General features: G+C 53.3%; 1 protein-coding gene and 3 pseudogenes across 1 annotated transcript; 2 read left to right on the forward strand and 2 right to left on the reverse strand.

The window, feature by feature from the left end:
* Positions 1-24,727, forward strand: part of LOC137467576 (uncharacterized) — a 441,429-nt pseudogene that overhangs the window by 198,412 nt on the left and 218,290 nt on the right.
* Positions 1-24,727, reverse strand: part of LOC137467577 (zinc finger protein 850-like) — a 214,022-nt pseudogene that overhangs the window by 32,510 nt on the left and 156,785 nt on the right.
* LOC137467591 (class II histocompatibility antigen, B-L beta chain-like) lies at positions 2,514-4,956 on the reverse strand (the record flags this gene model as incomplete). The annotated part of the gene is given in 6 exon segments (XM_068179069.1): positions 2,514-2,522; positions 2,606-2,730; positions 3,307-3,519; positions 3,522-3,569; positions 4,119-4,388; positions 4,845-4,956. Coding segments are annotated over 6 exon segments (777 nt in total), but the record flags the coding sequence as incomplete, so codon positions are not given.
* On the forward strand, positions 5,640-17,571 carry LOC137467578 (serine/threonine-protein kinase PAK 3-like; annotated as a pseudogene).

Here is a 24,727-nt window from a genome sequence, read left to right on the forward strand (position 1 = left end):
ATAAACTTGGGCAGGGAGCAACCTCCAGTCCAAGTTGCGCTCCTCTTGTTTTTTCCCCAAACCAGGATTTTTCATTCCTGGGCGTGGCTGGATGGAGGAGGAGGAAAAGCCCCGGAGATCCTGCAGGAGGAGGGGCTGCAACCCCAGCCCAGGGAGCTGCTGGGAGGAAAGAGCCCCCCTGAGCCAGGAAGGCAGCCAGAGATCCAGCCGGGGTTCGGAGTTGGTGGAGATGGCTCATGGCAGGGAGAAACCTCACAAGTGCTTGGAATGTGGGCAGGGTTTCAGCTTCAGCTCCACCCTGCTCCGGCACCAGAGGATCCACACTGGGGAACGGCCCTACAAGTGTGGGGAGTGTGGGAAGGGTTTCAGCCAGAGCTCCCACCTGATCCATCACCAGAGGATCCACACTGGGGAATGGCCGTATGAGTGCTTGGAATGTGGGCAGGGATTCAGCCACAGCTCCAAACTGATCGAGCACCAGAGGATCCACACTGGGGAACGGCCCTACGAGTGTGGGGAGTGTGGGAAGGGTTTCAGCCGGAGCTCCAACCTGATCCAGCACCAGGTGATCCACACTGGGAAACGGCCCTACGAGTGTGGGGAGTGTGGGAAGAGCTTTGGCCATAGCCATATGCTGAGAAGACACCAGCACATCCACACTGGGGAGAGGCCCTACGAGTGTCCCCAGTGTGGGAAGAGGTTTCACACCAGCTCCACTCTCCTCAAACATGAGCGGATTCACACAGATGAGAGGCCCTTCCGCTGCCCCGACTGCGGCAAGGGCTTTAACCACAACTCCAGTCTCACCTTGCACCGGCGCATCCACAGCGGGGAGAGGCCCTACGAGTGTGGGGAGTGTGGGAAGAGCTTCTCACAGAGCTCAAACTTGACCAGACACCAACGGAGGCACCACTAAGGGAAGCCCTGAGATAGTGTAAAAATTTAACAGGCTAGAAATCCCTTTGGATTTAGGTAAAATGTTCCTCTTTGTGCTTGCAAACATAAGTAAAATATGCTGTTTAGTCTAGTAACTGGAGCACAAGCAAAACTGCCCCAGCTAAAGAGAAAGAATGCAAATTTGTAAGCTAAAGAGATAAGAAAGACTCCTCCAACCTTGAAACAGACATCGCAGAGTGACCCAGGAGTTCTCTCTGTACTTTCTGAGAAAAAGTGAGTACAAGTGTAACTAGCTGTAAGTGTAAGGCAAAATCAGAAGAATGAATATGCATGAACCTATTGTGAAATTCTATGAATATGTAAATTAGCTAGAGTAATAAAAAAGAATCCGGAGTTTTCAGGGACACACATGGCCAGTGAAGGGAAAAGCCTGGCGTACGCGCGGTGCTGAAATACGTACCAAATCTTACAAATCTATCAGAATTGTAAGCTTTTCATTTTTCACGTCAATTCACCCAGCGAGTGCCCCGAGTGAAAGAAGAGCTTCGAGTGAGGGAAGAGAGTGAGGGAAGAGCTTGCAGTGAGGGAAGAGAGTGAGGGAAGAGCTTGGAGTGAGGGAAGACAGTGAGGGAAGAGAGTGAGGGAAGAGCTTCGTGGGCTGCTCCAGCTCCATCCCCCATGGGAGGATCCGGGCTGGATGATCCCCAGTGACCCCCGTTGGGCAGAGCCCTGGTGCCCCCGAATGGGGAATAAAACAGAGAGGAAAACAATGGAGCTGATAAAGGGGCCGATATCTGAGGCCTGACTGAGCAGAAACTGTGGGAGACACAGACACAGTTTAAGTCTCCCTGGGCAAGAAGTGACCAAGCAACCTGTTGTGAGACTTTGTGATAAGATAATGTTCCCAGGTGCCGTGATGTCATGAAGAATGTGTAACCAATGGGAAATTGTTAGCAAACATCGAGCCCTATCTGAGCACCACACAAGTAAAACCCTGTATAAACACCTGGTACCCTCAATGAAATTGGCTTCTGGTCTAAACTCAGCTGTCCCCGTCTCTCCATCGTGGATAAGCCCTGTTGTGGGTGATCCCCGTTGGGTGGGGGGAAGGTGTTGGAGGGATTTCTTTCCCTTCTGCTTGTGCTGCTGTGTTTGGTTGGTAATAAATTCCCTCCGTGTGCCCAGGCTGGGTCTGTTGTCCCCGTGCCGGTGCTCGGGGCGGGATCTCTGCCGTTGCTTCTCTCCAGTCCCGGGCCTCTCCTCAGCCAATGAGAGAACGCGATGGACAAGAGTCAGCCAATCAGAGCGAGCGGGGCTGATGACTCACCAGTTGCCGGGCAGACCCGCAGCACCCAGTGTTCCCCACCTGGACCCCACCCTCCCTGCTCAGTCCCGGCCCCCGCGTGGGGTCCCCCCAAGTCCCTCCCCACTGCCCCCCATAACCTGGGCTGGGTTTAACTGGGAAGCTTTACTGGGAAGACTGGGAGCAGGCGGGCGGGGGCAGAGTGACAGCAGGGCTGGGGGGACACACGACCCCCCCAAAATCAGCGTGGGGATGGAGCGGGGGGTCGCGGCCGGGCCCGAGGCCACGGGGAGCGGCTGCGGCCACTGGCGCCTCAGGAGCTCTGTGTGCAGAGAAAAGGGGGTGACACCGGGCTGGGGGCCCCGGGGAAGGAGCACACACGCTCTGGGGGAGGGGGGACACGACCTCTGGGACCCCCCTGAGCTTCTTGAGCAGGTAGAAGTCGAGCCGCAGCGCCAGGAAGACGAAGCCCAACTCTGTGTCCCCAATCCCCGTTGGCATATTGCTGCGGGCGGTGTCCGGCGACATCTCTGGGGGTCTGCAGGGGTCAGGGTCCCCCAAAACCTCTCAGAGACACCCCAAACCCCTCCAAGCACACTCCCAATCCCCCCCATCCCACCCAGGACCCCCTGAAACCTCCCCCCTATCCTTTCCCAATCTCCCCAGGACCCACCAAAGCCTCTCCCTTTCCTGTCAGGATCGCACCCCCCCCTTCCAGTTGCTCCCCTACAGCCCCAGGACCCCCAAACCCTCTCCCTGTCCATTCCCAGACCCACCAGGACTCACTCAGACTCACTCCCAGTCTCTTCCCAGCACAACCAACTTCATCACAAACCTCATTTAGTCATTCCCACTCTCCTTCCATCCCCTACAGGATCTCTCAAATCCCTCCCAATTACACCCAGCGCCCCCAAACTCCCTCCCAGTGTTCACCAGGACCCCCAGAATCCCATCCCACCCTCCCCAGTATCCTCCTAACCCCTTCTTACCCTTTCCAACCCTCGAACCCCCTCTCCCAGTTCAAACCAGGCTGTCTCCAACTCCCTCCCAGTTGCTCCCAGCACATCCCAGTGGCTCTCTCAGCGCCCCCAATTCCTCCCCTGTGCCCCAGTGCCAGCTCAGGGGGTGCTCCAGGCTGACATGCTCCACCTGGCAGCTGCAGGTGAGCCTGGGCCAGGGGGGTGTTTCCAGCAGCACCAGGAGCTGGTAGGTCCAGTCCTTGTTGGGGACCATGTCGGTGGCCTCCACAGAGAGCTCCTGCTGGCCCTGGAACCACCTCAGCTGGGTGTGGGCAGGGTAGAAATCCATCACGGAGCAGCCCCGGGCTTGGAGCTCGAGGGCACCAGCGAGATGGATGCGCTGGGAGGCACTGGGAGAGAGCGGGGATAGACTGGGATCAGCTGGGGAAAACTGGGAGAGAGAGGGGAGGGGTGGGGTGGCCTTGGGAGGGACTGGGAATGGACTGGGAAGGACTGGGGTGGCACTCAGAGAGATGGGAGGGGATGGGGGCACTGGGAGGGAGGATGGAGGTCTAGGAGTGAACTGGGAATGGACTGGGAGGGACTGGGGCGGCACTGGGAGGAACTGGGAACGAAGTGCGCGGCACTGGGAGGCCGAGTCCAGTGCGGGGCACTCGGCGCTCCGGGTCTGCCTGGCAACTGATGAGTCATCAGAGACACGCGCTCTGATTGGCTGAGAGGCGGCAGCACCACGCTAGGCTGAGATGGACAGCCGGGAGGCACTGGGAGAGACTGGGATGGACTGGGAGAGCCACGGGGGTCAGTGGCAGGGACACAAGGTCTCGGGGATGGGCACAAGGAGGGCTGAGGGCTCTGGGCCGATTCCAGGGAGGTTTTGAGGGGCTCCAGGGTCATTGCCAGGGCAGGGCCCGAGGGGACACGCTCTGCCCCGCGCTCACCTTCGTGCTCCGTGAGGAACGGGCTGAGATACTCGTGGTTGTACCGGCACAGCCAGTCCGCCGCAGCCCTTTTTTGCTCCATAACGTCTGGGTCGCTGTTCCAATACCTGGCTGCTGTCTCCCCATAGGGGGTGAACCCCAAAAAGTGCCCCACGTCGCAGTCGCACATCGCGTACTGCTCCCGATTGTAGATGAACCTGCTCAGGTACCTCACCTTCTCCGTGCCGTTCATGAAGTGACACTCGGACTTTCCCACGTACTGGAACACCCCTGTGTGTGCAGGACACAGGTCCGGGGGTGCCCCCCACCAGCCCCAGAGCTCCGGGATCTACCCTGGATCCCCACTCCACACCGCCCGTGGCCCAGGGCACCCATGGATCCCTCCTGCCCCAGCTGCCACTTCCTCTTTTCCACCCTTCCCCCATTTACCCTTCCACATCCTCTCCCCTTCTACCTCCAACCTCTTCCCAACTCACTTTTGGGATCCCATTCTCCTCTTTCCCCCCCTTTCCCACCCTTTTCTAACAATCCCCAGCCCCCCCTCCCTCTCAGTTTTGGGGTCCTACCCTCGCCTTTTCCCCACTTTCCCACCCTCTCCCGACCCTTCCTCACCTGCCCCCCATCCTCAGCCCCTCCCGCTCTTCCTTTCGGGGTCCCCTCCTCCTCCTCCCCCTGCAATTTCGCGCTCCCACCGCCCCCTTTTCCCCATTCTCCCCCCTGTCCCACCGCCTCCCGCCCCCCCCCGCTCTCCCGAGAGCTCCGCGCCCGCAGCCGGGGGGGCTCCCAGCACCACCAGTGCCACCAGTACGGCCCCAGCTGCCGCCACTCGCCCCATGGCCAGCGCCGCCCAGGGAGCACCAGCCCCAGAGCGGCCGCGCTGCGCTGGCAGCACCAGTCCGGAGCAGCGCGGGCTCAGCAGCGCCGCGCGCTCTCATTGGCTCCGAGCACTTTTGGGCACCGATTGCCGAGGCTCTGCCACACAACCGATGACTCCTCAACTCCTCGCGCTCCCATTGGCTGCAGCGCGTTTTGGCTGCGTTTGGATTGGCTGAGCGGTTCCGGGACGCTGCAGCCCCGGCTGGGGCTTTTCCAGGCACGGGGAGCCTTGGGGCGCTGCGCAGCTGGGAGCTCAGCTGTGCCCAGAAATGTGTGCCCGGCTGCGCGGGGTCTCAGGGGTGCCCGTGGCGAGGGGTGACGCTGGCCCCATGCCAGGCACCCCCCAGAGCCGCTCTGTCCCTGCCCCCCGCAGCCGCACAGGGACAGCAAATGGAACCGAGGGTTCCTGCCTGGGGACAAGGAGCGGGAGAGATCCCTCAACAAATCCGGCACGGGCACAACAGACCCGGCCCGGGCACAGGGAGGGAATTTATTACCAACCAGATCACACCAGGACAAGCAGAGGGGAAAGAAATCTCTCCAACACCTTCCCCCACCCAACCGGGATCACCCAGAACGGGGTCACCGGGGCTCTGCCCAACGGAGCTCACTGGGGATCATCCAACGTGGATCCTCCCATGGGGGATGGAGCTGGAGCAGCGCACGAAGCTCTTCCTGCACTCGGGGCACTCACAGGGCCTCTTCCTGGTGTGGAAGTGCTGGTGAGTGACAATCTCTGAATTCCACCTGAAGCTCTTCTGCCATTCCAAGCACTCATAGGGCCATTCCCCAGTGTGGATCCTGTGGTGCTTGGTGAGGTCAGAGGTCCCACTGAAGCTCTCCCCACACTCCCCACACTCACAGGGCCTCTCCCCAGTGTGGGTGTTCTGGTGTTCCATCAGGGTGGAGCTCCAGCTGAAACCCTGCCCACATTCCTTGCACTTGTGGGGCTTCTCCCTGCCATGAGGCTTCTCCACCAGCTCCGAGCTCCAGATGGATCTCCGGCCACGTTCCTGGCTCAGGGGAGCTCTTTCCTCCCCACTGCTCCCTGGGCTGGGTTTGCAGCCCCTCCTCCTGCAGGATCTCCAGGGCTTTTCCTCCTTCTCCATCCAGCCACACCCTGGGAATGACAAATCCTGCTTTGGGGAAAACCAAGGTGGGAGCACCTTGGAGTAGAGGCTCCTCACTGCCCAAGTCCATCCCTAGAACTCAGCAGGAGTCTTGTGTCCATGGAAATCTCCACTATATCAAGGTTCAGCCCAAAACAACTCTCCCAGTAGTTCCCGATCTCTGATCTCTCCACTTTTGGCATTCCAGAGGTTTCCTTTCCTTGGGATGATGGGGGTCCAATGGCTCCAGGGGCTCCCCCTTCTCCGGCGTCCTGGTTAGGGATGATCCAGGGACTTTTGGGGGTCCATGGGGTCCCTTCTGCCCTGATGCTCTACTTTGAGGTCCCAGGGGTCCCAGGGGTCCCTCCTCTCTAGGCTCCCCCCCTTTCCAGCCAGCCGGGGTTCCCCCAGCTCCAGGATCACCCCTCTCTGCTCCCCCCACTCCGGGGGTCCCAGGAGTTCCTCTCCTCTGCTCCCCCGGAGGTCCCCAGGACCAATGTCCTCCCCCTGGTGGCCCTGGGCAATGGCCACGTGGACTCCCAAAGATCCCCCCAAGGGGCTCAGCTTTGGGGTCCTGCAAGATCCAAACCTACACACACACAGAGAGAAAAAATCCTCAGAGGGTTTATTTGGGCCTCCCAGACGATATTTGGGGCTCAATTCCACAATCTGCAAGCTCCAAACACACCCCAATAAAAAAACGCTCTCAGGGACTTCCCGATAGATTTGGGACGAGTTCCCCCTGCCCTCCCACATGCAGGATGAGCTGGGGGCGATGGTCCCAGGGCCAAGGGTGCTGTGGCCACAGGGGGCACTGGAACCGCCTGTTTCTCCTCCTTTTCCTGCTCCTGCTCCTCCTCTTCCTGCTCCTCCTCTTCCTGCTCCTCCTTTTCCCCTCTCCCTCCTCCTCCTTCCTCATCCCACCTCCTGCCCAGTTCCTGCCTTCTCTATATTTAGAGTGGAGAACCTTGCTTGTTTTTAGAACGAGAACAAAGATCCCAGATGGAACACGGCTTGCTGGTTTTAGCCAGAAGTGTCAGTGACTAAAGGTCATGTTTGCTCTGCTTTGGTGCCGTCCTTGTTCCTCCTCAGTGTTCAGGCTGGGCTATGGGGTGTCCTTGTTTGCTGCATTTTCAGAGCTCCTCCTGGATCCTTTGGGCAACAGGCTGTGCCCTGGGAGGGTTCTTTGTGCTCCTTTGTGACACAGGAGAACCTTCCAGGCGGTTTCTGCGTGAGCTGCTGCTGTGATGTCACAGGAGCACTGCCACGTCCCCGAGGTGTTCCCGTTGCTGTGGCACACGGAGGCCTCAGTGTCCAGAGTGGCTCTGGGCACTGCTCGTTGCCGGAGGATCCTCCTGCCCGAGGCATTCTCAGCAGCCAGCCCACCCCTGACAGGTGTCCTTCTGTGCTTGCAGGGCTACAGTCTGCAGACGTGTGCAGCGCAGCCAAAATGATCCAGCACGTGGCTGCTGCAGTTTGCACGCTGTACTCTGTGGCGTATGCGGGGTATTTTTTAACCCACTTGGCACGTAAGTCGAGGTTTTCCCTCGGTGCTGTGGCTTTGGGCTTGCTGTGTGCTTGCTGTTCTTCCTCTGGGCCTGAGCTGACTTTGTAACCAAATTGCCATGAAGACACCATTGCTTTGGGAGAGCTCCTGGCAGCAGCTGCAGCTGGAAAAGGGGGTGTCTGCAGCCAGCGGGGCGTGCACAGCATTTGCAATGAGCCCTGGGGGGTTCTGTTCCCTCAAGCGGGCAGTCTGTGGCAGCAGAGCCTGGAACTGCCTGTCCAGCCAAGAGCTGACCCAGCCCAGTATTTTGTGCTGTTCTCTTGCTGTGTGAAGGGACTGTGGCTCCTGGAGGGACGCTGTGAAAGCAAAATGCTCTCTCGGGGTTGCCTTGCTCCGGGGCATTTCCCACCACAGGCAGTTTTTTTCCTGACAGAGTCTGGTTCACGTTCCCTCTCCTGTTGCAGGGCACCTCATGAGTGGATCCCGAGCAGCTCCTCCTTTGGTGAGTGGGAAAGGAACCTTTGGTGTTTGGAATTGTGCAGCAAGTTGTGAGCTCAGCATGTGGCAGCCGAGTGCCAGCCTGGGAGGCTGAAGGAAAGTTCCTGCCAGTGTCCTTGCAGCAGCAAAGGGATCCCTGGGAGTTTTCTCCTTTTCTGCTGAAGAGCTTTTGAAGGGCTGCAGGTCTGGCTTTGCAGGCAGAGCATTGCTTGCTGGCTCTAGCCACGATGGAATATCGAATTCCCAACAATAAGGGGCAATGTCAACTTTAGCCCATTGTTAGTTTGAACAGCTCCGAACCCAATTTCTGCTTAGTGCAGCTGGATGTGCAGCTGAGGGTAAATAAGGTGATAACTGAAACAGAACTTCCCGTCCCTCACGCTGCCGTCTGTCCACAGGGCACAAAAGCAGCACCAGCACCTCCTCTGGCTCCCTCTGCTTCCAAAGAGGAGGCCAAAGGGAAGGAAGGCAGCAGTGAGCTTCCCGCTGTTCCAGGGGACAATGCTGAACGTCCCTCAGTGCCGGGAGATGACAGTGAACTTCCCGCTGCTCTGGGAGACGAGGGCGAACATCCCGCGCTGTGGGAACACAACGGCGAGGCTCCTGCGGTGTGGGACAAGGACAGTGGACATCTCCTGGCGTGGGAGGAGGACAGAGGACATCTTGTGGCTTGGGAAGAGGAGGGTGAACTTCCCCCAACATGGGAAGAGGACAGTGAACGTCCCCTGGCTTGGAAAGATGATGGCGAACCTGCAGCGTTTTGGGAAGAGGACGGAGAACCTGCAGCGTTTTGGGAAGAGGACGGAGAAGCTCCCTGTGCTTGGGAAGAGGACACTGAACCTCCCTCGGCTGTGGTATCCTGGGCTGAACATTCTGACAGCAGCACAGCCCTGCAGCCAGAGGGGAGAGGGGAGTGGTGCCTGATGCAGCTGAGTACGTCTGCTCTGTTGCTGTGTGCCAGAGCAGGGTGCTGTGTGTGTGTCTCGGCATCAGCTGCACCCAGTGCTGCTCTGCAGCTGAATGTGCCAGGGTCATTTCTTGTCCTTCCCCAGCTGAGACCAAGGGGCTGACGGCCCCAGGGAGGGGGGCTGCATTCTGGCTCTGCTGCAAGGCGGGGTCTCACTCTGGGAGGGAGCGTCTTCCACGTGGTTTCTTTCAGGGAACACCATGAGCCTGGCGGAGCCTGCCGAGAAATACCTGGAAGTGGAGCAGATTGGCCAAGGGTAAGTGCACGGCAGTTACTTCTGCACAAGCAGGCCCAGGTGTTGTGCTGGTGCAGGATCAAGTGAGAAGTCAGGAGAGCTCCAAACACCTCCAGACACTGGGGCGCCATCCTGCTGTCCCTCAGTCCTGATCAGAATTGATACCTGTGCTCACAAGGCACTGTCAAAGGCCCCTGAGGCTGGCAGTGTCCTGCCTGCAGCAAGGAGCAGGACCTGGAAGATCTTCTGTCCCTGGAATTGGATTGCCTAAAAGAGCCACTCACCATCTGGTGACTGTCAGAAAACAGTTCTCAAGGAGATTTCTTTCAAATATTTTGCTTCAAAAAATATCCTGCGGTCAGGATTAACAACCTAATGGTTTAGAAACAGAAACCAGAGCTGAAATAATAAGTGCTCTATTCCAGCACAGGTAGTAGAGCCCAGACATTCAGCAACAGACACAGAGCTGATGCACTCTGGGGGAAAATGCATCACCTGCCTGATGGCAGGGCCCTTGTGGATCCTGCAGGGCTTAGGCAGGAAATGGGAAAGGATGGAATGCATTCTTTTCCAGTTCTTTAGACACCCATTGCTCACTTCAGGTTTTGAACTAAAGCAGTGCAGCGTGGACATTTGGGATTTGCTCCAGCCCAATTCCTTGGTGTTGGGTCTCAGTTTTCTCTGGCACACCTTGCATGGCAGAGGGCTGGTGGCTGCTGCACTGTTGTTGGAAGGGTCGATGCCCCCAGGTGTTTGTGAACGCTGCAGGCAGCAGAGATCTCCTGTCTGGGCTGGCTGTCACTGCCAGGGCCTAAAGCGCAGCTTCTTTCTTCTCTGCTGTTTTGTCTCCAGGGCTTTCGGAACCGTTTCGAAAGGACTCGACAGGGCCACTGGAGGAGAGGTCAGTGTCAACACGCCCAGCACGTCTGGCAGCTCTCCAGGGCTCTCCCCTCTGCTGGGAGCTGTGGCTGCAGCTTTGGGGGCCAGCAGAGCTTTCCTGCACAGGCTGCTCCTCTGCAGGCAGAGCCGTCTCAGCCTGATGAGCACAGCTGGGACAGACTTGGTCCTTCTGAAGTGCCCAAAGGAATGCAAGGAGGGCAATGGATGTGTGTGTTTGCTTTGTTGTGCAATCCCAACCAGAGCAGTTGCATCTGAAATCATGACCCAATCCCATAGAACTGCTAAAGGGTTCCTGGCTGTTTTGCTCTGTTTGCACAGAACCAGAATTACCTCCTGCTTGCAAAGTGTGTTTGAACAATAATGAGAGTGTTGAGGCCACATGAGAAGACTGTAGGTGCAGAGAATGTGGTTAGAGCTTGGAGGCTGACAGCTGAGGGGCCATTTCTGCAGGGCTTGCAAGGCCAAATGTCTCTGGCCATGTGTCCTGTAAGCAGCCCCCAGCGAGCAGAGCAATGGGCTGTGGGAATGGCACTTGCTGAGCTCTGGTGTCCCATCCCAAGGCAGTTGGACACAGCCCGGCTCCGTCGCCCCAAAAAGACTCGCTCTGTGTTTGCTGTGGCCTCCTGCCACAGACTCCTCCAGTTAAAGGTCTGCAATGTCCCTTCAGGTGGCCATAAAGAAAATGAGTCTGAGAGGGCAGAACAGGGAACGAGCTGTGAATGAGCTCCTGCTCCTGAAGGACAAGAAGAACCCCAACATTGTCAGCTCTTTGGACAGGTGAGTGCTTCAGGCCTTATCCCGTGCCTGGGCCCTGCCTTAACCTTTCCTGGCATCCATAGTCTGTAGCCTGATTTGAAAATGCCTGACCCAGCAGATTCTTCCCAAAACAACAGCCTGGCAGTTCGCTCCCTCCGTGTGCTTTTGTTGCTTTGGTTTGGTTTTCCCTTCAAGTTGACCCTGTTTTCTGTGTCTTACAACAAGTGCTGATAAACCACAGCAGAAATTATTTCCCTTGCCTTCTTCTTCCCAGTCCTTTCCCATTGCTGCAGATGCCAGGAAGACCAGGTTCTTGTTCCCAGAAATGCCTCGTTTGCCCATTTGTCACTGGCCTTGCCTGTTTCTGAAGGGACTTTCTGAAAGGTTTTCTGACCCCTTTTGTCCCAAGTGCTGCCCGGCCTCCTCCCCTGGATAACCCTGGGAGCTGTGTTGCCTTGTTCTGCAGGGAAGGGTGGAACTGCTGAGTTCAGAAGCTGAACCAGCTGGGGGCCAGTGTTGTGGTTCCACATTGATCTGGGCCTTTGCTAAACTGCATTTTTCACCTGCTTGCCATCTCAGACCTCTCCTTTCTCACAGGGGTCTCCTCCTTTAGACTGTGCAGATCCCAAGGGCTGTGCAGCCTGGCAGGAATGTCTCTCCATCGGATTCTGTCCTCATTGACAAGTGACCTGGCAACAAAACTCCACTCCAGGCTTTTCCATGGGGGAATTGAGCACTGCACATTGGTCTCCATGCCACTGCTTTCCTCTTCCAGCTTCCTTGTCGATGGAGATCTCTGGCTGGTGATGGAATACATGGATGGAGGAACTTTGCAGGACGTTGTCAGACAGACACGCATGGCTGAAGGAGAGATGGCAGCTGTCAGTTGGGAGGTGAGGGATCCTGCCTGTGACTGCCCAGGCTTGGACACGATGGTCCTTCCCAAGAGGGCTTGAGAGCAGGAGTGGCTCCAGGCTCAGGGCTTTGTTTCTCTGTTGTTTTCATGAGCTGGAGAAGAAAGAGCCCCTGCAGTGAACGGCCTGCCAGCAGCACTGCACTTCTACTCTGTTCTTGCTCTCTTTCCTGCTGTTGTGGCACTCTCTGTCTGTTTTGGATTTGATGTGCTGTTCTCAGCTTTGCCTTGAACCGTTTGCCTGGAGCTTGTCTGCACTGCACTCCTGGCCTGTCAGAGCAAAGTCGCTGCTGGCAGAATTCTAAACTGTCCTTTCTTGTGTGATATATTCCGGCCATTGGTTTTTACCCTCGTGTTTCTTGTTCTCTCTCAGTGTCTGCAGGGCCTGCATTTCCTCCATTCGAACCGGGTGATCCACAGAGATCTGAAGAGCTCCAACATCCTTCTGGGAATGGACGGCTCTGTCAAGCTGGGTGGGTGTTCCTGGCCAGGCACGGCGCTCCCGGGGTGCAGCTGTGGGGCTGCTTCCCAGTGACGGCCAGAGCTCCACAAGGGCTGCTGGGGGCACTGCCCGGCCCCTGCTGCCAGCTGAGAGCGGCTGCCCCTGCAGAGAGCTCAGGAGAGGAGCAGGCTGTCAGGGGTGCCTTTGCTCTGGGAATGGCCCTCCCAGAGGGGCAGGAGTTGGGATCTAAATCTCCAAGGGAATCAGTAAAAGCAACTCCATGAAAGCTGAGGGTTTCTTTAAGGGTCCAGTTCAGTTCCATCTTTCGTTGGCTACAGCCCTGAGGACTTTTCCAGCTGACTTCACTGCTGCATTCTCAGACTGAGAGCGGGGAGTCTTTGTGCTTGGTTTCCTCATTCCAGCTGCCTTTGACCGTGTTTGTTTCTGTCCTCAGCTGATTTTGGCCTCAGCGCTCAGCTCAGCCCTTAGCAGGACCAGCACAGCTCCATGGTGGGCACTGCTCACTGGATGGCCCCAGAAGTTGTCACCAGTTCTCCTTACGGCCCCAAGGTGGACATCTGGTCCTTTGGCATTGTGACCATCGAGATGGTGGAAGGAGAACCTCCTTACTTCAGGGAAACGAGGGCCATGGTAAGAGGCCAATTCTCCAGTGGTTGCAGAGGCCTGTGAGCACAGGGTGACCCTGCACTGGGAGCAGCAGCTGGAGGTTTCTGCACATGGGGAAGGGAATTCCCAGAGGACTGGAGTCTCAACACAGACACATATTCTGCAGTCTCCAGACACAATTTGCCTTGGGATTTACGTTGTTGCAGTTCTTCTGGCTGTGAGGATGACCTGAAAATGTGAAGCAAGTGCACCAGCTCTTTACAATGGCTGTGGCAGCACCAGGGTTTGGGTTTTTTGGTTGGCATAGAAAAATGAGCTGTGAGCAGCATCTCTGCCAGGGAGGAAAGTGCCCCTGGAGCTGGGGCTGGGAAGCCGGGGTCGATGTGAGCACTTGTGGGTGGGAAGGAAGCTGGCAGAGCGCTGAGTTTGCTTTTCCTGCAGGCTCGCGCTCTGATCCGGCAGAACGGGACCCCGCAGCTGCAGGAGCCCAGGCGCCTGTCGGCTCTGCTGCGGGACTTCCTCGAGTGCAGCCTGGAGCCGGACGAGGAGCGGCGCTGGTCTGCCCAGGAGCTGCTGCAGGTGAATGCCAAGCGGCTGCAGGGGAAGCAGCAGCGCCAGGGAGGGGTTTTCTTGTGGGGCCCCCTCCGATGGTCTCCGGTCTCGCTGCTTTCCACACACAAAGCAAGCAGAATCCTCGCCTGGTTTGGCTTGGCAGGGGCCTTTCAAGGTCATCTGCACCTGGGGCCCCACAGCGAGCAGGGCCATCTTCAAGCAGCTCAGGTGGCTCAGAGCCCTGCCTGACCTGAGCTTGGATGTTCCCAGGGAGGAGGCACCTCCCACATCTCTGGGCACCTTCTGTCAGTGCTTCTCCTCTCTCCCGCTAAAAAAAATTCTGCCTCAGACTTAATCTGAGCCTGCTTCCCTCTCCTGAGTTTCAGACCATTTCCCTTTGTCCTGTTGCAACAGAGCCTGTGAGGAAGTTGACTCTGGAAAGTAACGGTTCATTTCTTTCTTTTTTCTCCTTTGGGCAGCACCCATTTTTATCATCAGCCAAGCCTCTCTCCAGCCTGACCCCTCTGATCACCGCAGCAAAGCAACTGAGGCAGCAGTGGAGGAGATGAAGCACTGGAGGACAGCGTTTAGTTACAGTAGTTAGTTAGGAGAACTAGTTAGTTATGGTAGTTAGCAGTGCTTGTTAGTTATGGTTGTTAGTAGTGCTAGTTGGTTAAGGTAGTTAGGACAGCCTGTTTGTTACGGCTCTTATGAAAGCCTGTTTGGTATGGCAGTTTTTTGAATAAAAACTCTCTTCAACCTCAACTCCCTTGACGTGTCCCTTCCTTCTCCCTGTGTGACTCAGCTGCCCAGAGCAATGTGAGGGGAGAGCGGGCCCAGCCTCGCCCAGAGCTGAGCCCCAGCAGAGCCCTGGCAGAGCCCAGAGCAGCCTCGGCATCTGCAGAGTCAGCCTGGAAGGAGGCGCTTGGAGCCTTCTCGGCTGCACCCGACTCTTGGTTACAAACTGTGGGTGGTGGAAAATGCCACTGGCTCTGCAAGAGGGCAGAAGGGGCCCGGGGAAGGCCCAAGTGCTCCATGCAAGGGAAAAACCTGCCCTGGGTTTGTTATAAAGAACTATGTAGTTGGTGGCTTTTGCTATTTTGTCTTGACTTCTTCAACTTATTCCGAATCACAACGATTTTGATACAGTACAGTTTGTAATCACTTTTATCTACTTTTGCTGTAGTATAATTTGTCAGCATTTTGTGGCCAGTGCCCTGGCCCCTGTGTCACTCAAATCCTCAGAACATCATTCATGAATGATATTTTCGTTTGTGGACAGTGTGAAAAACATACATTATAGTTTTGGCTTTTGCAAAGTATTGAAGTGGATGCTACATGTTGTGCATTAGAATGTTAACTTTTGCAGAAGTTGCTGCAGTTGTGAAATAATAACTAATGCTTTTATTTTTGTAACTAACTGACAAGAGTAACTCAGAGATATTTGTGAAACAGCTAATGTTGATTTAAAGTACTTGTGGAAGTAGCTAAAACCGTCTGCATGGCCAGATAACATTTAAGGAACGGGTGTGATGAGGACCCCTGCCGCTGACCCTTCGACTGTCAATAACTGTCGCCTGCTGATGTGGAAACCCAGGGCACTGGGAATATTTCTCTGTCGTCTCTGGGGTGTCCTGACCCCCAGGGGAGCACTGACTTTGACCCTCGTTCATGGAGAAAACTTCCAAAGCCTCAAGGTAAACTAGAAACCACAAAAGTGTGAAAGAGATTGTAGAGATTGTAGAGACTAGTGTAGTATTTCACATGGGTGAGACATTTAGGTTTTAGGATTTTTAGTATGTTATAGATGGATTCAAGATGGAGGATATAGGGTGTTGTCTTGAGTTCCCTTCTTCTTTCTTCTTCCTCTTTCTTCTTGCCTTTAGGTGGTATCTTGTAATTGGGTAGAAAAATCCACATGAAAAATCCGGGTCTTTAGGGCTCAGTTATTGGGTTAGAAAGGAAAATAATTTAGGTGTCCCTTCTTAACTGGGTAGCTTAGTTTTTGATTAGACTCAAAATGCCTTGTAAAAAGAGATTGTTAGTCACTTTTGTGCTGTTTTTCCTGCTCGCAGAGTCTGGTGCAGACAGTGTGATGAAGTTTTGATAAGGTAACAATAAACAGAAGCTGAAGACCAAAAAAGTCCAATGCGTCTCTCCTTCCTGACATAGAACTGCTCCAGGAGGGTCTCCCCTGCCAGGGGAGCCCCCAGGGAGTTGCCCAACTTGGGGCCTACAGACTCACAGCTGAAACCAGGGATCAGGGGGCTGTTGTGAGGAAGTGACACACAACCCTCAGAACAACAATCCACGATTCCTGCACGTACTCTAGAAAGGCGGCTTGGGGCTCAAACCAACTTCAAGAGTTCCTGGAACAAGTAAATGAGTTCAAAGAAATGTTTGAATACGTATAACCTTTATCAATATGTTTTTGAACAATACAACGGAAAAAGTAGATGAGTTGCTATGGTTAACCAGTGTGCCTCTGGCCATCGCCAGGAACCCAGAGCTGTTATTGATTTGTCTCTAATTATGCCTTCTTAAAGTTTTAAAAATTCTAAAGCATGAGGCTCATTTCTCACCAAACCCAAGGTACTCACCCCTTGCTTTCTTGCAAGCCATTGCCAATCCTCAATTTCATCTGGGTGGAGGAGAATGACGCTGCAATGAAAACAAGGAAAAGGAAGATGCACTGCTGTGGAGGCCCAGGAGCCTACCATCAGAATCTCAGTCCCTCAGCTGTGGAGGACTAGTCCCAAACAAGAAGAGATTTCAAGGTTATGGGGAGAAGCTTGCTTCTCCCATAGATCTTTGCAGGCACATGCTGATTTCTGTAAAGTTATGTTACCCCATTGGCCCGTTGGCCTAATTACCCCAATTCAACCCCTGTCACCTATTTTGGTTAGTCCCTAGAATGTTCTCCTCTCTCTGTCCCTCCACTGGCCCAAGTTTACTGCATTTCCCTGCCTCTGTTTCCCTATTAGCTGACACGACCCTTAACCCCTCCTTTGCACCATTTTCCCCCATATCCATTGGACCCTGACCCTCAGCTCCACCCTCACTACCCCATATAAAAACCCCCTGTGCCCTCAGCTTGCAGCCTGTCTTTGTCCCTGGTCCCTATTCAGCTCTGTGCCCTGTTCCTGTTCCAATAAACCCAGTTTGCTGGAGATCCTACAAAGACCCATCCTGCCTACTTTGTCAGCTTTATAAAGTCGCCGTGAGCTTCAGGCTCGTCAGTGCCGGACGCTCCAAGGGCCTCGGTAGCGCCAGGACGCTACAGACTGGGACAGCCAGGCAGGTGAGGAGGAAGTCACTGCCCCTTTGCCCCTCTCTCCTGCTCCATCTCCCAGCCCAGCATCGCCCCTGGCTGCAGGACAACCTCGCTGCTGACGCCATCCTGCCAGGGATGGATTGTGGGGATCTCCTTCCCCTTCCCTATGGCACGGACACAAATCCCAGCTTCTTCTCTGCCCTGCTTCCTCTCCTCATTCTCTCCTTCATCCATCTACATTTTTTCCCATCTCCTTCCTCCCTCGTTCTTTCTTCTTCCTTCCTCTCCTGGCTTTTCCTTTTCCCTTCTCCCTGTTTCTAACTCTCCTTGTCCTTCCTGCCCCAGTCACTGAGCTGTGGACAGGGACCAGGGAGAACAAATTCTTGCCACAGAACCTCGTGGAAGAGGCCATTTGGAATGGCTCCATGGCACAGGAATGCAGTGGGGAGGAAAAGCCCCAGAGATCCCACATGAGGAGGGGCTGCAAACCCAGCCCGGGGAGCTGTGAGGAGGTAAAACCCTCCCTGTGCCGGGAAGGGTGTGGGGAATATAAGAAGAGTTTCAGGCAGAGCTCAGCCTATTCCTGGTGCCTCCAAAGACGGCGGTGCTGGATGCAGGGATCCATGGGAATGCAGAGATCCCCCCTGCAGATCCATGGGGATGCAGAGATCCCCCTGCAGCCCCTGGAGGAGCCAGGCTGGAGCACGGGGATGCCTGAGAGGAGGCTGTGACCCGTGGACAGAGGGGCCCCCGCTGGAGCAGCCTGTCCTGGAAGGACTGACCCCGTGGCTCAGTGACCCACGCTGCAGCACTTGGAGGGGGGCTGTGCCCCAGGGGATGGACTCCGGTTGGAGAAGTTCCTGGAGAAGTCTCCGGTGGGAGAGAGCGCAGGCTGCAGCAGGGGAACGACTCCTGTCCCTGGGCAGAGGGAGAAGCCACGGGGGATGAACTGAGCACGGCCCCATTCCCTGTCTCCTGCACTGCCGGGGGAGGAGGTGCAGCTGGAAGGAGGGAGGCGTGGGGAAAGCTGCATTCAAGGCTCTTCATTGACTTCTCATGATCCTGTTCTTGTCGGAACCCAGAATGTCCCTTGGACACTCTTGGATGGTCTGGGCCCAGGTCAGAAGCATTTGAGACCCTGGCATGCAGCCGGAAACCCCTGTGGCTTTGAATCTGACCCATGGAACAATTTACCAACTTTGCAGGAAGAACAAGAAATCACAAAAGTTTAGATATTATAGTAGAAGTAGTCACAAAGTGAAAGGAAGAACTTTTGAGTGCTGTACAGGGGGGTTTTAGGCCTTGTACAGAGGGGTCTGAGTTTTGTACATGGGGGTCAGAAGTTCTAAGATGGAGGGACTTGGGCGTGCCCTGTCCTCCTTCTTTCTCCTTCCTAACCTCCATGTTCATGCTGATGTTGGCACTCACAGATTGGTTTAGAGTAGAAAGTCACCATTCAATATAGGTGGTGGGCATTGGGGTAAAACCATAAACATTTAACACGTCATGGATGATATAAAAGATGGCACCAGCCCCCTGGGAGTCAGTGTGTGCCTTTGTCTGACCTGCTGAACAGACCGCAGCAGCTCAGGAAGAAAATCTTTTAGATAACACACAATAAACTCCCTTGAGACCAGAGGACTGAAGACTACTGAGCCTTTCTTTTAAGGCACGGGTTGGAGGAGAGACATTTCCATCTTTCAGGGCCACCCCAATCTGGGGGTGAGCCCTGAGACACAGTTTGTAACCAAGAGTCGGGTGCAGCCGAGAAGGCTCCAAGCGCCTCCTTCCAGGCTGACTCTGCAGATGCCGAGGCTGCTCTGGGCTCTGCCAGGGCTCTGCTGGGGCTCAGCTCTGGGCGAGGCTGGGCCCGCTCTCCCCTCACATTGCTCCAGGCAGCTGAGTCACACAGGTAGAAGGAAGGGACACGTCAAAGGAGTTGAGGTTTAAGAGAGTTTTTATTCAAAAAACTGCCATGCAAAACAGGCTGTCATAAGAACCGTAACAAACAGGCTGTCCTAACTACCTTAACCAACTAGCACTGCTAACTACCATAACTAACTAGCACTGCTAACTACCATAACTAACTAATTGTCCTAACTAACTACTGTGACTAGAATTTGTCCTCCAGTGCTTCATCTCCTCCTCTGCTGCCTCAGTTGCTTTGCTGCGGTGATCAGAGGGGTCAGGCTGGAGAGAGGCTTGGCTGATGATAAAAATGGGTGCTGCCCAAAGGAGAAAAAAGAAAGAAATGAACCGTTACTTTCCAGAGTCAACTTCCTCACAGGCTCTGTTGCAACAGGACAAAGGGAAATGGTCTGAAACTCAGGAGAGGGAAGCAGGCTCAGATTAGGTCTGAGGCAGAATTTTTTTAGCAGGAGAGTGGGGAAGCACTGACAGAAGGTGCCCAGAGATGTGGGAGGTGCCTCCTCCCTGGGAACATCCAAGCTCAGGTCAGGCAGGGCTCTGAGCCACCTGAGCAGCTTGAAGATGGCCCTGCTCGCTGTGGGGCCCCAGGTGCAGATGACCTCGAAAGGCCCCTGCCAAGCCAACCAGGCAAGGATTCTGCTTGCTTTGCGTGTGGAAAGCAGCGAGACCGGAGACCATCGGAGGGGCCCTGTTATGAATGAGCACAAGAGGCTATCTATGCCAATTAGTGAAATTTATTGATTACAGTCTATGTATGAGAGCAGAAGCAAAAACAGCGCTGGACGGCAGGGGAGTCAGCGCTCCGCCAACAGCCGTGCCGCCCCCCCCCCAGTCCGTCTCCTTTTATCCCGCCGTCTTTCCGGATACGCGCCAGTATGATCTGCGCCTGCGCCCCCCGTTGCTAGGTGGTCGTTCCTCTGCCTCTTGGTGGTCGCGGGATGAAGGCGCCTCCTCCTCCTCACGGTTGTCCTTGGAACCTGGGGATTTTCTCAAGCACATATCATTGCAGCATAGGTCCGCCCACATGCCTTTGCGGTTACACATTTACAGAACAAACTGACCTCAGTCTGTTTCTTATCTCAGCCTGTTTCTTGAAACATTTCAGTACGAACAAAAAGGTCATTTTCTTACAATTCCCCCCCCTTTTTCTTTTTTTAACCTTCTTTTTGTTCGTTAAAGCGGATTAGTTCTTTCCTGCTAAGTTCTAAGTAATCTTCACCCGCCTCCCCTGTAAGGGGTTCATATTTAGTATGAATCGTCAGCAAATGGGCTGCTTCTAAACGGCTCTTCACTACGGCTACTACTTTATTAAGAATACAGGGGCCAAAGGTTAACGCCGAAATCAGTAAAATTACAGGTCCTGCAATTGTGGATAAGAGAGTTGTGAGCCAAGGGGAGTGAGTAAACCAGGTCTCGTACCAGCTTTGCTGGGACTCCCTCTCTTTCTTCCTTTGCTCAATTTGCTTGCGTAGCTCTGCCATAGTATCTATTACAATACCAGTGTGATCTGCGTACGTACAACATTCTTCCCGCAAGGCCACGCATAGGCCCCCTTGTTGTAAAAACAGTAGATCCAATCCCCTCCTGTTCTGTAGCACAACCTCAGATAATGATCTGACCGATTTTACCAGCCCATCTATTGCCTTCTCTATTCTGCTTAAATCCTCGTCTACTGAGATGCGCAAATTTCTCATACCTTGCTGTTGATTTACCAGGGAGGCTACTCCGGTCCCAATCCCAGCTCCCCCAACGCTTAACAATACAGCTACAGTGAGAACCGTCAAGGGCTCTCTTTTTACTAGGTGGTGCTCAGGAGTCATCTGATGTTCTAATACATAGTCCCTGGGGTGGTATGATATGCGGGGGACTATTAGTACTTGTATACAATAGTCTGAATCCTCATTGAAATGGTCTATGGACAAACAAGGGGTAACTCCGAGGGTGTTACATACCCACTTGGTATTGGGTGCAGGTAAAAGCCATTTGGCTGCTTTATTACCCCCTCTAATGTTGGTTGTTGTGTTGCATAAATGCTGCATATCCACAGGCACTTTTCCCACACATCTCCCTTTCCCGCTTACTTGTGCTAAGGTTACTCCTGGGGTCTTATCTTCTTTCTCTTGTTTCCACAAGCATTCTTTAGGGTTTATTCCGTTCACTCTTCTAGCTTTGGCGGAAATTCCTATGGCCTCATAAAAGGGAGGGTTTATCATATAGCAGAGCCAGCACCCCTCGGTGAGATTTGGATAGGTATGATTTAGGACAGTAAAGGTGGCTTGCATTACTTCCCACAATGCCGTATATTTTTTAGTAGGCACCTGCTGACCTGAACCAGTAGTGTTTTCAAGGGTACTCCCCGAACTTTTGTTACCACCTGAATATGCTTCTTTAACGCCTAATTTTCCATTTATTGCTGGGTTCGGACCCACCGGGCTGGGATCATGGGGAATCGGCTCTTTTTTTATCTGGATTAAATTTCCCAAGTCTGTTCCCTCTTGCCAATGTCTAATTCCCCAAGTTTTTCCTACCAACCATCCCACGTCATCAGGTTGGGTGACATTGAAATAAAAATGCGTGCAGTTTCCCCAACACTTGTCAACCTTCCCTACACAACCAGGAATCCATGCCGCAGGCTTCTTACATCCGAAAGGGCCATAACTGACCTTCAAGTACTTGTCAGGTCCTCCTCCTGGGGTAAACCCAAATGCTATGGTTTCACATCCCCAATAGGCACAGTAATAATGCCCTGGCCAATGACAGTACGCCTTCCCTGGGTTTGAAGCCGGGCACATATAGAACGATGTTATATTCAAAAGCTTCCCACAAGAGGGAGCTCGGGTCATGTTGCATACTCCTGCAACAAAGTTCGGAGCCCCGGAAGAAATGATAGATTGTAGTTCATGTAGGGTGTCATGAGTCTCCCACCTGCTTAAAGTCCATTTAAAAGGTTCATGCGATTTACAAGCACAAACATGCCATCTTAAGAGCAATATAACTAACTGCAGAGCTAGGTGGAATCCTTTGTAGGATATGGTCATTGGTGACATTAGCTTCTTTTTTTCCCTCAAATTCTCTCTTGTGCTATCTCTCTGTGAGCCTGGTCGGATTTCTATTATACAGGTCGACATTCTCCACTGGATAGAGGGGCATTTCTTTTCCCCACCGTGAGGTATCCCTCTGTCCTGCCTGTCAACTTGGTTGCTACAAGCTACAGGGTAAACCATCTTCTCGACAGCAGGGATATTCTTCAGGGGTTATGCCTTCCCTCTCCCACTTGTATCTTCGAGTATTCCAATTATGCTCTTTTAATTGTGGGATGTCACACCTGAGCTCTTTAAAGAGCTTCCGACACTTGACTATTACTATGTCGGTTAGGAACGGCCCCGAGGGTTCGTTGGAGTGATAGCAATGAAAGTCAGGATTTATTCCTTTTGTATAAATTTCCCACCAGGCAGGGGTACCTGCCTTTAATTCCCGGTTGGCTACTTTCCAATTTAGTACTTCCTGAGTTATTTTACGCTGCACCCTCCAGCAACGCTGACACACGCTTTTAGGAGCCCTCCCCCTCCTACAATGGGTCCACCACCGCTCGTTACAAATTTTGCAAATAAAGCATACAAATGGATAACAATTACAGTCTAGCCAACTACATTTCACTCTAATGTCGTCTTGATTGGCGTGACTCTCTCCAGTCCAAGGTTCCCCTCGGTTCTCTAGTCTTACAGGCCTATAATAAGGTTGATTTGCTAAATCTTCTAAATATTTACAATAACCTGGAGCTTCGGAGTCTCCAATGAGCCACTTCTGCAAATCCCAATTGTTCCCCACCCATAGGTCCTCAAAACCCGCAAGGTCCATCAAAGCTGTGAGTTCTCTCTCTGTAAGGTAAATTTCAAATCTCCTGGTCTCCCTTTAACTCTCCATTCCTTCTTTTGCTGGGATCTAGGTTCGAACTGGGTAGGATCCACTGGTCCTTTAATTCGGCTGGCATGCGTCCATCCTTTTTCTGCTGTTCGGACTGCCGAATCAGTGGTAATTAGGACGAGGTATGGTCCTTCCCACTTCGGAGTAAGTGAATCGTCCCTCCAGCCTCGGACAAGGACCCAATCGCCAGGTTGTACCTGATGTAATACAAGATCTAGTGGTGGTCTTTGAGCCCACATTCCTTTTTCCCATAATTGTTGTTTATATTTCATTAGTATGCTTAAATATTTATTGATGCTTTGATCTGCAATATTCGGATTGGTATGAACTCGTTCAAGGGAATAGGGCATCCCGTATAGCATTTCAAATGGAGATACCCCCACATCAGCCCGTGGCTGAGTTCTAATATTTAGCAATGCCAATGGAAGACACTTTACCCATGACATTTTAGTTTCCAATACTAGCTTAGTCAGTTGCTTTTTAATTTCCCCATTCATCCTTTCTACTCTTCCCGAACTTTGGGGGTGCCAAGGAGTGTGTTGTTCCCATCTTATACCCAGAGTGTCTGCCAGTAATTGTGTTATCTTTGAGGTGAAGTGGGGGCCTTTATCGGAGTCTATGGTCTGGGGAACTCCATATCGGGGTACTATTTCTTCTAATAAGATTCTAGTTACTGTTCGGGCTGTTTCCTTCGCCGTGGGGAACGCCTCCACATAGTGGGTTAAGTGGTCTATTATAACCAAAAGATACTTTACTCTCCCCACCCGAGGGAGTTCGGTGAAATCCACCTGCAGGTGCGCAAAGGGCATCTTTGCCACCGGCCTCCCTCCCAGAGGCAATTTCCTTAAATTTCTCCTATTTACCCGCAAACAAGTTGGACACCCCCTGGTGATGTTCTTTGCCAGGTCATGAAGACCGATGGTCATATATTGAGTGGCAAAGTGGTCTATGAGCCCTTGAGCACCCCAGTGCGTTTTCTGATGCATTTTGTTGAGCATTTGTCGAGCCACTGCCTTCGGCAAGACTTCTCTACCATCATTCAATTGCCATTTTCCTGATATCTCTTTTATTCCCAACTTTTCGAACCTGTCTTGTTCTTCTTTAGTAAACACAAGCTTTTCTTGATAAGCTACTCCCAAATCTCCTGTGGCTTCCCCTGGATTTTTTTGTTTTTCTTTTTTTAAGATGAATATCTGTAGTGCAGCTCTTTTGGCCTCCTGGTCTGCTGCATTATTGCCCCTGCTCCGGTAGTCCATCCCCCGCTGATGTCCCTTAAGGTGGACTATGGCTATTCTAGTGGGGCCCCTCAAGGCTTTTAGGAGGTCCACTATTAGCCTTTGATGCACTAAGTCTTTCCCTTGTGAGTTCATTAAGCCCCTTTCTTCCCACAGTTTCCCAAATGTATGCACTATTCCATACCCATATTTAGAGTCTGTATATATAGTGCCCTCTTTGTCTTTTAGTAATTCTAGGGCTCTCAATATTGCATATAATTCACAGGCTTGGGCAGACCAGGATTTATCTAAGGCACCAGATTCAATTATTTTCAAATTTGGCCCTCCCACTATAGCATATCCCGATTTTCTCTGGCCTTCGATTACCCTAGAGGAACCATCCACAAACAACTTCTCTCCCCCCTCCAGCTCTTCTTCTTCTAAATCGGGTCTAATTTTAGTCTGTTCTTCTATAGTGATTACACAATCATGGGACAAGGTGTCAGTTTCGGGTTCCCCGAAAAGAAACGAGGCTGGGTTTTGCAGGGAAGTGGTTTCTAAAGTGAAATTCGGGGTTTCCAGCAAAATTCCCTCATACTTGAGGAGCCTCGCATCCGATATCCATTTTTCTGCCTTCTGTTGCATTACACCCCGTATATTGTGTGGGGTCAGTACCTTCAGTGTTGCATTGAAAGTAATTTTCCTCGTTTCCTCTACCAGCATCGCGCTTCCTGCAACTATTTGCAGGCAGCCTGGCCATCCTCTACTCACAGGGTCTAAGATTTTTGATAAATATGCGATTGGCTTCTTTTTCCCTGCCCATTCTTGAGTAAGTACCCCATAAGCTACTCCATCTGCAACATTCACAAATAGAAGAAAAGGTCTG

The sequence above is a fragment of the Anomalospiza imberbis genome, unplaced genomic scaffold (genome assembly GCF_031753505.1).
Source record: "Anomalospiza imberbis isolate Cuckoo-Finch-1a 21T00152 unplaced genomic scaffold, ASM3175350v1 scaffold_69, whole genome shotgun sequence".
NCBI classification, from domain to species: Eukaryota; Metazoa; Chordata; class Aves; order Passeriformes; family Viduidae; genus Anomalospiza; species Anomalospiza imberbis.